Source organism: Ursus americanus, chromosome 2, assembly GCF_024610735.1.
Source record: "Ursus americanus isolate L20-20 chromosome 2, mUrsAme1.1.p, whole genome shotgun sequence".
Classification (NCBI taxonomy): Eukaryota; Metazoa; Chordata; class Mammalia; order Carnivora; family Ursidae; genus Ursus; species Ursus americanus.
In genome coordinates this window covers 30,359,724-30,374,348 of record NC_142128.1, presented here as the reverse complement: position 1 = coordinate 30,374,348, position 14,625 = coordinate 30,359,724, and the positions used below count along the sequence as shown (strand labels likewise).

General features: G+C 47.7%; 1 protein-coding gene across 5 annotated transcripts in view; it reads right to left on the bottom strand.

The window, feature by feature from the left end:
- The window catches only part of CPPED1 (calcineurin like phosphoesterase domain containing 1), a 201,860-nt gene extending 191,385 nt beyond the window's left edge, over window positions 1-10,475 (bottom strand). For 2 of the 5 annotated variants that reach the window (XM_045777909.2, XM_045777908.2), the window contains exon 1: window positions 10,279-10,475. In XM_045777909.2, the coding sequence (XP_045633865.1) occupies window positions 10,279-10,348 (70 nt within the window). In that variant the 5' untranslated portion in view covers window positions 10,349-10,475. The remainder of the gene's footprint in view (window positions 1-10,278) is intronic. The other 3 variants (XM_087870393.1, XM_045777906.2, XM_045777911.2) reach the window with 3 other exon arrangements.
- Window positions 10,476-14,625: the final 4,150 nt, after the last annotated feature.

The window sequence follows — 14,625 nt, the reverse complement described above, 5'->3', positions numbered from 1 at the left end:
CATTTAGCCTACCGGGTAGATGAACCCACATCTCCAGTGCTCCGCAGGACCTCCCTCCCCTCTGCGGCCCCATCAGCCTGGCTCAGGGCTCTACCTCTCCCACCCAGGGCCACCAGGACAGCTCCACGCAATGCTCCCCACTCTGATTCGCTGCAGGCAATCACCACCACTGTGACTTCCCAAGACCCTTGTCCTGATCACCAAACTCTCCTGCTGAAGCGTCACTGTGCCCTAATCTCCACGAGTTAAAGGCCCACGCTCACGTTCCCTTTCCGGTATATTGTCAGCAGGTATCACTGGGTCACTGGCATGTGAGAGGCATTCAGTAAACATCTGATGAAGGGATAAGTGAACATGTCGAGGGATCCTCATTCATTCTGGCACTTGGGTCTAAAACGCAAGAGCAACACTTTTCCAGCTATCCTGATTACTGTTCCCATTAGACTGGTGGCTCTCGACCAGGGATGATTTTGACCCCTAGGGGATATCTGATGTCTGGAGACACCTTTGCATGTCACACTGGGAGGACAATGGTGCTTCTGGGATCCAGTGGAGAGAGGCTAGGGATGCTGCTCAACACCCCACATTCCACAGGCAGCCCCATAAGGTCAATGCAGAGATTGAGAAACCCTATGCAAACATGCCACAGGATCCCTCCGAGGGGACCCTTATCTGCTCCTCAAACACAAGCCATGCTTTCCCACTCCTTCCTCCAGGGGATGCTCCCCATTCTACCAACTCTTCCTGCTGAAACTGCACCTGCCCTTCCCAGCCCAGAGCCTCCCTCCCTCCCCTGCCACAGATGCAGCTCTTCCTCTTTCCTCATTCAGCAAGCTTGTTCTGAGTACGCGCCACATGACAGGTGCCACACTAGTCGCTGGGCATTCAACAGTGAGCAAAGCCACAGGTCCCATTCCTTAAGACCTTAAACAACAGTGGGGAGATGGATGACGGACAGGCCAACAACTAAGCTGGCCGCATGCTGTGCTCATTACTTTTACAGACGGAATCACGGTGATCATGGACAGAGGGACTGATGGGTGGGAGCTGGGGCTGGATGGAGCCCTGAGGCGACATAAGAGCCAGGCACAGGGTGGCGGTGGGGACGCACCCCAGGCAGAGCGCACGGCAAGTACCAGACCCTGCCACCAGAGACAAATGTGAATGGAGGGCAGAGGACAGATGATGCCGGGACATGTGGGCTTGAGGAAGACTTAAAGTCTCCACCTCCCAAAGCCCTCACCTGGTCCCAGCGTTGCCTAGACTCTGAAGCTTGCGTACCAGGCTCAAGTCCCATTTCCACCCTGTACCAAGCACGTGACATGACCAGGTTAAGAACAGGTTCTTAACCTCTCAGGGTCTGTGTCCCCGTCTGTAAAGTAAGAGTAACACACCTACCTCTGAAGGGTTGTTGTGAACAAGGACTGAGTGAATACACGTAAAGCATCTGCACTTGGCACACAGTAAGCAGTCAAGTGTGAGCTTGTGCGATCACGACTGTTACTTACGGTAACTCCTACCCTTGTCTTAGCAGAGACAAAGCCACCAAAACCTTACCCATTTCTTTATTCCCCATAGCACACAGGGGGCGCAGAAAATACTTGATGATATAGATACACGCACACGCACATGCACAGACACAGTAACATTCTTTGATCTTAACATCCTTCCGTTCACATCCTGGGGATATTGCTTCGGTTATAAAACGGCAAAGATGGGTAGCTTTACAGCTGTCTGGAGGCTTTCTGGCTAAAGAGCAAATGCCAATGAAATGCAAATTTTACAGTTTCTCCCAGTAGCCATCTGCACAGTGAATCACAGTCTAAATGTCTTCAGCAATACCCCTCATCTCCTCCGGGGACTAATCTTATTTTGTGGTTAAAAACAACAACACAACAACAACAACAACAACAACAAAACCGCAACAGTAGCAAAACAATCTTCACCACTTTGGGACCCTTTCTGGTTTAACGATCCAAACGTCCCGACTGTAAAACTGCCGGAACTTACGCCCCATTTAATAGTGCCATTCGTGAGCGGCTGCCCGGAGCTGGAGTGGCGGTGGGGTGACAGCGAGGGGGTGCCGGGTTTCTTTCTGCCCAAAATCGACTGTGGTGATGACTGCACAACTCTGTGAACAAAGTGCCACTGAACTGTACACTGTAAAAGGGTGAATAGTATGGCATGTGAAGCTGTTGAGAAAAAAAAAAAAAAGAGTACCCTTCAGGGGTCCCCTCCTCCCCCAAAATAATTAACTGTGACAGCAATGTCCTCAGAGTCTCCGTATTACTCTTCCTAAGGAGCAAAGTGAATTTAGGCAACCTCTCTTCTCTTTGCCTAAACACATCCAAAGGTGGTTTGTGAGACACACAAAAGCTTCTGAGTCATAGCTTGGCGGCCACACTTGCCATTCGGGGATAAAGGACCTGCCAAAATCTTTATCTGCAACCCTTCAGAGAAGTAAAAAGGCAGACAGGCCAGGGCTCCTTGGCCAGGTGGCTTTCAGCATCACTGGCTTTGCCCGATGCTATTCTAGACAACAGCTACCAGGGGAACAAGACATTTCCTGAACCTCTCTTGCTTTTCCAAAGCAGAACTCCATTTGGGGTTCGCCTTTTTGGGGTGGATGTTTGCTATGACTTGTTTCCAACAATTACCCATGCTCCCCTGCCAAGAGAGCAGGTGGCTGCCGGCCCAGATGGTGCTTCGGGGAGAAGTGGAAGAAGGTGCTCTCTCTGGGCAGAGCTGCCCTGCAGACACAAGGCTGGGCAAACAGAGGCCCTGAATGCGAGGAGAAGGCATCCTCAGGGCAGATGAGGCCCAGAGAGGGCACCCACCTAGGAACAAGAACCTCCTTTAACAGACACCTCTGAGCACTGCATGAACCTCAGGGCCACCCAGGGTGGTTTGCTAAGGGATCCTACTAGTTGATTCAATACCTTGTTTCTGTTTTGTTTTGTCCACAAGATACATGTGTAAGCAATGGGTTATGCAGATCCTGAAATGTGATCATATTTACTCATTTCTTTCTATAACAAATGGCCACTGAGTGGCCACCACTGCCAGACACTGTCCTAGGTCTGGGCTTCCTGCCCTCCAGGAATTTATAGTCTAGAGGCATGAAAAGGCATGAAAATCACAGGAATAAATACACAACTATAAGTTGTAATAAGTGTCATAAAGGAAAAGAATGAGCAAAGGGAAAGACCAGGATCCTAACTGCAAATGTTAGAATGAACACAGGTTTCTTCTAAAATGCTACCTGAAGAATGAGACCATAGAGAGAGAAAGAGAGGGACAGAGAAAAGCCATGTCAAGGCATGACAGACCCAATTTTTGTTTCAAAGAGATGGCTTTGAATGCTGTACAGGGAATGGACGGTGGGGCCAGAGTGGATGCAGAAACTCCTGGAATTGTCCAGGTGAGAGAGACAGGTGGCTGGGGGTCACAGTGGTGGGAGCTGGGGAAGGGGACAGATGGACAAAACCAAGGTGAGCTCTGGAGGTTGAAGGCACGGGGCTGCGGAGAGAAGGGGAGGAGGAGAGGTCAGGACTGACTCCTGGGCTTCTGACTGAATAGGAGTTGGGGGGAAGACAGGAGAAGAAGCAGACTGGAGATGAGATGAAGAGTTCTGTCCTATTTCAGTATGTTCTGGTGTCAAGGTCAAAGGGCCAGCTGCCAGAAGGGCTGCGCTCCCTGCTCAGCGCTCCCATCTCCTAGTTTAGGGCCTGAAATCACCCAAGCGTCTCGGCACCCTCGTGGAAATGAACCCAGCACATCCATTACCACAGCGGCATCTCAGACAGCTCAAGCCAACAGTCGGCCTTCGTTTCACAAATGAGGAAGGACCTCCAGCGTTAGCGTGACTAGTGTTTTTTCCTTTTTCTTTTAAACAAGGGTACGTGGAGACTTTGGGCATTCTTCCAGTCAACAAATATTTCCTGATTGTCTGGCTATGTATCAGACCTGGTCATGAGAGTGGCTCAGAGTGGTTCTTGGGCTCCCGGAGGCTCCAGTTGCCAGGGTCCCATGCTATCGCCTGCAACTAATTGGGAGGGTTTGGCAAAGTTAAAAATCATATGCTTCACAAATATAAAAAGCTGCCAGTTAGTCCTCTCTGTGAAAGAGACATTCCCTTAACAAACCCCCAGATTTACCAACATTCTCCACGCCCTCCACAAAGGCATGGGCTGTGACCCGAGGTCCCCCAAGGGTTCTGCACCATGCATCCATCAGGAGTTGTCCCCGAACCTGTTCATGCTAGCACTTATTTTTAAATCAGTCAAACATGTAAACCGGAGAAATATGAATTGTAAAAAGGGCTGCTTCTAATAAAACTAAGACAGATGCTTTGGGAACACTCAATAAAAGGCAAGCTGGTGAAAATAAAGTACTATTGAATTAGGTGTTGTGGAGACAAGCGTAAAAGATTAGAGGAAAAAGAAAGTATAAACCTAGGATTCTTTACTCAGAGTGCTTTCCAAGTGATTTTTAACTGACTACTCCACTGGAAAAAACCCAAACTGGAAAAGATTCATTATGGGTGTTGTTTATGCAAGAAAGGCTCCATGGCAGGCCCATCTGTAAACCCAATACTCCAAGACAAGTCCTTGGCCCGACCTCAAAAGAATGGTAAATGAATGTACATTTATGGTTTACATTAAAAGGACATGTTAAAAGAATGTGTAATTTTTTTAATTCCCCTCTTTGGCTAAGTTTTTCTATCCATTGACCAACTACTAGGTTTCTACTGTAGTAAAAAAAAATTTTTTTTCTAATAATGAGACCCTTACCCCACACCATACATAAAAATTAATTCAATATGGACCTAGACCTAAATGTATGAGCTTAAACTAGAATACTCTTAGAAGAAGCACAGAAGTCAATCTTCATGATTTGGGGTTAGGCAAAGGTTTCTTAGATAGGACATCAAAAGCATAAGTGATAAAAGAAAAAGGTGATAATTTAGACTTCAAACAAAATTAAAATTTTGGTGCTGCATAGGATATTTTGAAGCAAGGGAAAGGAGAATCCATGGAATGGGAGAAAATATTTGCAAACCATGGATTTGATAAGGGATCTGTAGCCAGTATATATAAAGAACTCTAACAACTCAATAAAAACACAACCCAATTAAAAATGGGGCAGGGGCGCCTGGGTGGCACAGCGGTTAAGCATCTGCCTTGGGCTCAGGGTGTGATCCCGGCGTTATGGGATCAAGCCCCACATCAGGCTCCTCCACTGTGAGCCTGCTTCTTCCTCTCCCACTCCCCCTGCTTGTGTTCCCTCTCTCGCTGGCTGTCTCTATCTCTGTCGAATAAATAAATAAAATCTTAAAAAAAAAAAATGGGGCAAAGGACCTGAAAAGATATTTCTTCAAAGATGGCCGGTCAGCACATGGAAAGATGTTCAACATCATTAGCCTTTAAGAAAATGCAAATCAATATCACAATGAGATACCAATTCACACCCATATGGTTGGTTATAATCAAAAAGGCAGAGGATGACAAGTGATAAGTGTTGGCCAGGATACAGAGAAACGTGGATCCATATATCTTAGCGGTGGGAATGTAAAATTGTGCAGCTGCTTTGGAAAACAGTTTGGAAGTTCCTCAAAATATCAAACATCGTTACTTGTATGACCCAGCAATTCCAATCTTGGGTATCTACCCAAGAGAAATGAAACATACGTCCGTACAAAGATCTGTATGTGGATGTTCATAACAGCTTTACTCCTAACAGCCAGTACCCAAACTGGGGAACACCTGCCAACGTCCAAATGTGCAACAATGGGTGAATGGATAAACAGATGTGTTTTCCCATACAATGGACTACCATTCAGTAAAAAAGACGAGAGTGCAGCTATCTGCTACAACATGAGAGAATCCTGAAAAGATGATGCTAAGGGAAAGAAGCCAGTCACAAAAGACCACAGATTAAATGATTACATTTACATGAAATGTCCAGAAAAGGCAAAGCTCTAGACATAAATTAGTAGTTGGCTGATGCAAGAAGTGGAAACAGGAAGACTGCAAATGGGCATAAAGTTTCTTTTTTGGGGGGAGACAGAAAGGTTCTAAAATCCTGACACTGTAACACTCTGCAAATGTATTAAAAATCATTGAACTGTTGGGGCACCTGGGTGGCTCAGTCGTTAAGCGTCTGCCTTCGGCTCAGGGCGTGATCCCGGCGTTACGGGATCGAGCCCCACATCAGGCTCCTCCGCTATGAGCCTGCTTCTTCCTCTCCCACTCCCCCTGCTTGTGTTCCCTCTCTTGCTGGCTGTCTCTATCTCTGTCGAATAAATAAATAAAATCTTTTAAAAAAAATCATTGAACTGTGAACTTAAAATGAGTGAATGTTATGGTACCTCGATAAAGTTATAAAATATAGAAAGGCAAAAAAAAAAGGTACTCACAAATAAAAGTTCGTTTGTCTCTTAGAAATGTTACGACAGGAACGTTTTACACACTTATTTTGACTGATGATGATATTAATGACGCAGGGATAAATAATCAAAATTCTTGTTTTAGTCACAGGAGCCCTTCTCAAATAAGAGATAACTGGTTTGGCCTAAATGTATGGCGTAATTAAAAGCATTTATTTCATTTTCATTTTCCTCATTGATCTATTAGAATTTTTCAAACTACAGTATTTTCAATCCCGTTCAGACCTGGATACCCATTTCCGGGTCTACTATTTCTAGAAGAGTTCTTAGGTGAGACCTGGAAGAGGTGGAGCAAGTTATTTTTTTGGAGACTCTACTTTCTGCCATGTGAGAGGGTTTCCAGAGAGGACCGAGAAATATTCAGGATTGGTGAATATGGTCAACTCCTCTGAAATAGCTGCGGAGATTTAAAATGTCAGGGGAAATCATCTTTTTAAGAAACCCACCAAAGAGCCCTATTCTTAAGGTGGAAAATATACTGGTGGTAAAATGAAACTGGAAAAAAGAACAGTTTAGGACCTGAAAACAAATAAATACAGGTAATTTCTGAAACCTATTTTACCTTAATATTTCTCCTTTTTTAGAATTTCTTCAAAACAGATGTTGTAAACTTTTCAGAACAACAATTATTTGCTAGGAGAAAGTAGTCTTGATTAGGGTATGTGTCAAGGAAATACAATGATCAATTTGCCTAATTAAAATGAGTATCTGAACATGCCTGAGGAATGGGAACCTTCTCAAATGAGACACGTAGAATTTACTTTTTATAAACATCTGTGAACGGAGCCTCGCGGACACTGTTAACAGAGAATGGATGACTGAAGCCAAGCTTCAGGGGCGATACTGCTGGAAAAAGTGCTCGCAGTCCGGCCGCTCCCAGAGATCACGGGGGGGGGGGGGGAGGGGGGGATGGTCTCACAGTGCTTACCACACACTGGACGTCTGTGGGCCCCCCAAATTCTTAGGTTGAAATGTAAACCCCAATGTGATGATATGAGGAGGCAATGAGGTCAGGGGGGCTTAGTGATGAGATGAACGCCTTCTCAAGGAGACCCCAGAGCACTCATTCCCCGCTCCCACCGTGTGCGGGCAGGGCAAGTAGATGGTCATGTATGCACCACACACGCATTCCGCGGCGCCTTGATCCTGGACGTCCAGCCTCCGCAACCATGAGAAGCATCTGCTGTTTATAAGCCCCCGGTCTGTGGTGCTCGCTTATGACAGCCTAAACACCACGACAGCACTCTTCCCTCCACCTGCCAGGCTTTGCTTGAGAACCAAACTTTCGCTATTTCAGGAGGGGGCTTCGAGGAGTGAGCATATGAGGATTATCAGGGCTGTGATTTGGGGCAGTGTTGCTCAAGTTAACCAAACCTCTGGCAGGCAGTGTGTATTTTAGCAAGAGACAGGGGAACGCCAGTTGCTTCCCTTTCTCTTCTGGGCCGGCCTCTAGAGCCACCCTCCCAGCTCCAGTGGCTTCACGTTCCCACACGGCTGGACCTGGCAGTGGACCCTCTACAAGCAGCTCTCAAAGGTGCCAGCAAAGCCAGCAGGAGACGAAGACTCGGCAAAAACTAGGTGAGAGCAATGGGGGCACCTTGGCGGTGGACGAGGGCTTCAGCACCCAGTGACAGGAACCCACAATACTAGGTGTTCTAAGCCCAACCCGCCGAGGCCGGGTCTCTAAAAGCCCTATGCTAAATGGCCCACACTGCGCATTTTCGCTGGGGACCAGGCATGGGCCCCACTGCTAAGGGAAGCCCAGGGTCATTTTCCCTCTTCCTATCTCAGCAGGGTAAGTGTCCTGTCCTTTTCTCTTCTCAGTCTCTCTCCCCGCTGCCCCGTTCTTGTCCAGGTGAATGACTCTTGTTCTCCAGAACCCCTGGCAGTCCTGTGGCAACTTCGGTGTGTTAAGAAGTTTTGACACCTCTGTATCCCTCCCCATCATTTCCATCAAAAGCCCTCCCCGCAACCACAGGCACCTCCAGCTACCGCGAATAAATAAACCCAAAGTGAACAACACGGGGCTATGGAAATGTGGCTTCAAGCCAAGTTCTTGGGCTCCAGCTTGCAATCAGATTGCACCCCAAGTTCCTCGGAGGTAGAAATTCTTTCGCTGTCACTGCTGCAGCTAGACCATTCTTTCCAAAAGGGAAATCTTATCAGTGTCCTCGCTTACTCACACATGCAGCTTAAAACTGATGGTATTAGGTAAAGACAAAAGTCCTCAATTACTCCCCCCCGCCATTGCCATCCTCCGTTCTCACAGAGCACCACACCCCTCCCCCACGCTTCCCTTTCCCATCTCGCCAGGCCACAGACTTTTACACCGGTTCCACCGACGGTCCTCAGTGCTGTTTCCACCCTTTCTCGCCCGGGTTAACTCACCCTCATTCTTTGCCATCAGATAACACACCCCTTCCTCAGGGAAGATACTCTACATATCTAGCAAGACAATGTATACAACAGAATACTGCCCAGGAGGAAAGAGTGACCTAGAGCTACCTGTATCAATACAGATAAATCTCAAAAACCTCATGTTGGGGGGAAAAAAATCCTATTAAAATATGTTTTAAATGGGCACTATCACAGACTGTATTTTCCAAAATCTGCCACAGCTATTATTTCTGGCCCCCATATGCTCTTCCAGAACCTTGCCACTCCCCCACCAAGAGCTGCAAAGAGAGAAAAGAACAAGGCTTTAGGACAGAGACCTTGAGGAGGAACCTACTTTTTAAATTAGGCTAGCCAGGGAAAATCTGACCCAGGAAGTGACCGAACCTTAACTAGGGTTCGAAGGTTGAGAAATGGCCAGGCCCTACGAGCCCGGCTATTAGCGATGGGAGCCAAGAAAAAGAAGGGCCTTCGAGAAAACCAGTGCAGCAGGAGAGCCGGGCAAAGGGCAGGATGACAAGCATGAAGCAAGAAAGGTGAGCACCGGCCAGATCACGCAAGGCATCTGGGGTGACGTCCCCGGGGCTTACAAAACTGGTGAGTGCGTGGGAGGGAATCTTGACTCCAAGCAGCAAAAACCCAGAGAGAACCAGGAAACCAGGAACGTGCCTCCCTCTTGACTTAGGGCTCCAGGGCTAACATTCACTTAGCACCTAGCCTGTGTGTGTCGAACACCGCGTTAGAAAAATACTTTTCAGCTGTTCACGCTTCCCCAGGAGGTATTTTAAAAAACAAAACAAAAAACAAAATTCACAACATTTTTACAACGAGGCTGACTAAATCCAAACCCCAAGCACTTAACTCTGACCGGACCCTGGCCTGCCCTCCCGCCCTGCTGTCCCGACGGGCACACCGCACATTCTGGCTGATGACCCCTATCGCTGGAACTAAGCGGGACTGTGGAGTATAAAATACATCCTTGTGAACCACCACCACAAGAATAACCGCATCGAACATGCACCAAGCGCCTACGAGAGCTACAGACAAGTTCACCGTTGTTATACCCGGTGTGCAGGTGGGGAAACTGAGGCTGAGCCCTGCTGAGCAACGTGTCCAAGGCAGGGCTGAAAGCAAGTCTAACTGCACAGCCCACGCTCCTAGGAAGCACGCTTTGCTTCCTTACTCTATCTCCTGTACTCTCAGGGAAGTTAGGTCAAGGCCAGAGAAGCCCCACCGCCCAGACACCTGTCTCTCAACAGCGCCCCTCGAAGCCCTAAGCGCGGGCGGTGCGGCCGCTATTGAGGTCCCCAGCCCCCCGGGGTGCAGCCCCCAAAGCGGTCCGGCTAGAAGCGCGTGCCCCCAGAACGACGGTTCCCCCGACGGAACGTTCCGCAGCCTTGAAGTCATCCCCTCCCCGGGCGAAAGGCCGGCAGTACCTGAGGGAAACGCGTCTAGGGTCCTGCCCCTGGCTCGGCGGAAAACACCCCCCGCCTCCGCAGCCGACATGATGAGCGAGTTTCTGGCTTCCCCTGAGTACACAGTGTGGGAGGGAGCGGCAGGACAACACACAGCCCAACCGCCAGGCCTGTCCTGCCCCGCTCGGGGCGGCGCCCTCTGCTCAGGGCGGGGCGGCAGGGCAGGCGCGTGGGGCTCGGCCGCTCGGGGCGCCGCTAGTGCTGCCTGAGCGGGGCGGAAGCGTGAGCAGCCCCTCTGGGATCGACTGGGGCGCCTGCCCAGTGGAGGCGCCTGGACTGGGGCCAGCTTGCGTGCTCAGGGAGGGTGCTCTTGGGCTCAGGCTTGGGAGGGCCCTTTCTTTCCCCTAAGGTGGCGTTGCTAGGTGTCAAAAGTAAAAATACAGGACGCCCAGTTAGGTTGGAATTTTAGATAAACAAGGGATGATTGTTCAGTGTAAGTATAGCCCATGCAATATTTGGGAGATACTTACACTAAAATGTTTGCATTATTTATCTGAAATTCCAGTTTAACCGGGCTCCTGTATTTCAGTCGACAACCCTAGCTTGAGGTCAGAAGAACTGGGTCGTGCCTCGGGACGGTCCTCCAAGCCACCAACTGTGATCTCGGACAGCCGATCATGAGGCGTGTTCATCATCATCCTGTTACTGTCATCACCGCTCACTAGGAATCACAGCTCACCTAATCTGCACACCAGCGCCAGGAGATGGTGCTGTCATTAGCCGCATTTGTCACAAGGGGAAACTGATGATGCTCAGAGGCATGGAGCAGTTTGCGCGAGATGACTGCAAAAGCAGTGAACTTGCCACCGACCCAAACTCGGATCTGTCCAGAAAAAAAAGAAAAGCCATTGTGCTACACTGCGTTAGGCCAGTGTTTGTCAAAGTTGTTAAAAACACAAATTCCAGGAGGAGTTGCACCTACTGAATCCAAATCTCCAGGAGAAGGGTGTGTTTTTTAACTCCGTAAGGAGCTCTCTTGACCCACCAAGTTTGGGAAATTCTCAACTAGCTGCCTATATCCAGGAGACTCTTCCTCCAATCTTGGACAAGAGTTCTAATAGCAAATGGTTAAGTCCTCAATGACTATAGGGCATTATCATCATCACTATTAATCTCCATATCCCTATTCCCTGCCTACAGTCTGGGAAGGATTCTCAGAAAACATTCAAGAGGGAATGACAAAATGAGAATTAAAAGTCCCAGTGGGTCCTCAAGTCCTGGCAAGTCCCAGCCTCTGCCTACCTCTCACCCAGTAACTCTCCTCTTTCAGTTCCTTAAACATGCAAATCCAGTTCCCTTTTTGCACAAGTGGTTCCTTCGGCTTAGATTGCATGTGCCCATTTAAACATCAAGGCCTCTGCTTAATCACACTCCAAGGAGAAGCTTTACCCCCCACACTTGCATGCACCCTTCCTATCTAAACCAGCCCTCCTCATTCTTTTTTAACACTCTGTTCTTGTCTCTTATAGATAGCCCTCTGCACAGTTGGTGTTATCACCACCCATGATCGTTATTCATAGATGTACTTATTTGTTTCAGGTGTCATTATTTATTCCCTGATGTCTTTCCCAGCTCGACTATTAAGGTCCACGAGGGTGGTTACCTCGACTGTCTTGCTCACCAGGCAGGGTGCTTGAGGCATAAACACTCCAATGGCTGCTGCATGATTAAATGGATTAGGAATATCGTGAGGATATAATGCTGATTTGAACCTGGGCAGTGGTTGGGCGTAGCTGTATTGGTATTGATGATGAGTAACCTCAGAACTACATAGGAACCTCTGAATGATAATAATGGCTGCCACCAAACCTGTCCACCACTGGGTCCCAGCAGCCTCTTAGCCCCATTGCCCGCCCCAGCTTCCCCTCATCATTGTACAGTTCGGTGGTTCCACCCTCCTCTGACCGTGCCCTTCCAGCTCACACCCTCTTCTGTGCTGCTGTCTGCCTGGCAGCGTGAGAAGAGCATATTCCTGGGCAGCAGGACCTGCTCTGCTGGACCTCTTCAGTCCATTTCCCTTCTGTGCAACCTTGAGCAAGTCAGGTAATCCTTCTGAGCTTTAGTGTCTTGATTTAAAATGAGATAATCATAGTACCAACCTCATTTGCTTTTGTGAGAAGTCAATGAAGCTCTGGGCAGTTTCTGGAACATATGAAGTGCTTGATACATTTTTTTCTGAGTCTGTATTGTTGTTAGACTATCCCTTCTACTCATTCTTTTCTCATCAAAGTTCTCTTTTTTCAGGATTAGGTGTTCTATCATTCAGGTCTCATGTCATAGCAAATAACCAAAAATCAGTTCAAATTAGCTCAATCTAAAAAGGAATCCACTGGCATATATAAATTAAAAATCCTAACAGCTTCAGGTGAGGTTTGATCAAGCTGCTCTTAGGATGTTATAAGAATCCAACTTTCTCCATTTATCCTCCCTGCCTTTTGTAATTTTGGCTTTATCTTCAGTCTCCATGTAGAGGACTCCCTCCCATCACTTGACAGTTCCAGGCTCCCCCTTCACAGGAGCAGAATGGCTACAACATTTCTAGACCATACCTTCATGAGATACCATCTAGGGAAGAAAAGGGAAAAAAGTCTCTTTCTCAAAAGCTCCCGGAAAACACCCATTTGCATCACTGCAATGCCAGTTTGAATACGCGCTCCTTTCTGAAGCAAGGTCAGAAGATAAATGGCATGTTTAGACTGGCTTAAGCCAGAAGGGCCACCCCTGGAGAAGGAGTGCTATCCATATCACTCAAACCACCTGTCTGAGGGTGAAGAGCATAATTCTCTTAGAATGAGATCTGGAGGCCCTGATTGCCCTGAGAAAGGGGGAATAGCTACTTTTTTTTAAAAAAGAGCCCATCGAGAATCCACTGTATTCCCCATGCACAAGTGAGGGTTGGGAGCAGGGGAGGGAAAGCATATCAGCCAGTGATTACCATGCCTCCTCCGTACCCTTTAAAAACTGCCCTTTTTCTTCCATCTTATCCCTTGTAACAGCTAATCCAAATATGTTGTTACTTAGAGACCCAGGTATATAATTAAGAACGCCAGTTGCTCTGCTGGGCTCTATTATAGCCTCACTCCATGAAGCAAGCAGAACATTTTGTCTTAACACTCAAAGGCTCTATGCTGCTGAGCTTTTATCGTTCTTCCATCTACTTTTTAGAGTCCTCCTCACTGTCAGGCTGTGAGCTGTCACTTCTCACTGTTTCTGGAATCTGCCTGTAGCAAGTCCTCACTCTACCTCCTTCTCTTGTTTCTTGTCTGCCCAGGTTTGGGAAACCAGATGACAAAGGTTGTTAGGAGCCAGATTGGTTTACAGATTTGAGCCAGTAGACTTGGCATAAGAGCTCAATGCCTCATTTAGAGGTAACTGCTTGGGCTTGACTTTCATGGAGGTAGTCATTTCTGGGGGGACTGTGTGATGGTAAGTTTTATGTCAAATTGGCTGGCCCCCAGTGCCAAGATATTTGGTCAAGCATTATTTTGGATGTTTCTGTGAAAAGTGTTCTTTAGATGAGGTTTACATATAAATTGGTGGATTCTGAGGAGAGCACGTTGGCCTCCACAATGCGGGTGGGCCTCGTCAAATCAGTTGAAGATCTGAACAGAACAAAAGAGTGATTCCTCAAGCATAAGGGTATTCAGCCAGCAGATGGCCTTTGGATTTCAACTGCAGCACTGGCTCGTCCTGGTTCTCCAGCCTGCTGGCTCACCTTCCAGATTTTGGACTTTCCAGCCTCCATAGCTGTGTGAGCCAATTCCTTAAAATAAATCTCTTTCTGTATATCAACACGTTTTTGCTTCTGTTCCTCTGGAGAACCCTGACTCACACAGATTGTCAGAGGTCTTTTTTGGAAGTGTTAAAGTCCCAGAGTGAGGCTTTAATTCAGGTTGGTATCATCATTCTGGAAGGAAGGAGAATATCCCGATGCAGTACATTTGAGACACGTGGAAATGTGAGACACAATATAATGACTCAGCACTGTGGGCGCCAGGTGCCCCCCACCTTTACCCACTCCAGACCTGCGCTCTTCAGGTGAGACTCAGGAATGATGTACTAGGGGATGGGATGGGGTCAAGGTGAAGGGCAGTCCATGAGGATGTCAATTTTATACACTTGATCATTTTTTAAAAACTGAAAATAAATAGCTTGGGCCTGGTCGACATGCCATGTGTCCTTCAGACCCCCAAAGTCGGTGTGTTGTTGTTGTTGTTTTTAATTTATTTCCTTCACTGATATTGTCACAGGCTTGGTATTAACAGGACTTGCACAATTTCTCCCTTTTCAAGGTGTTAGAGAATTTCT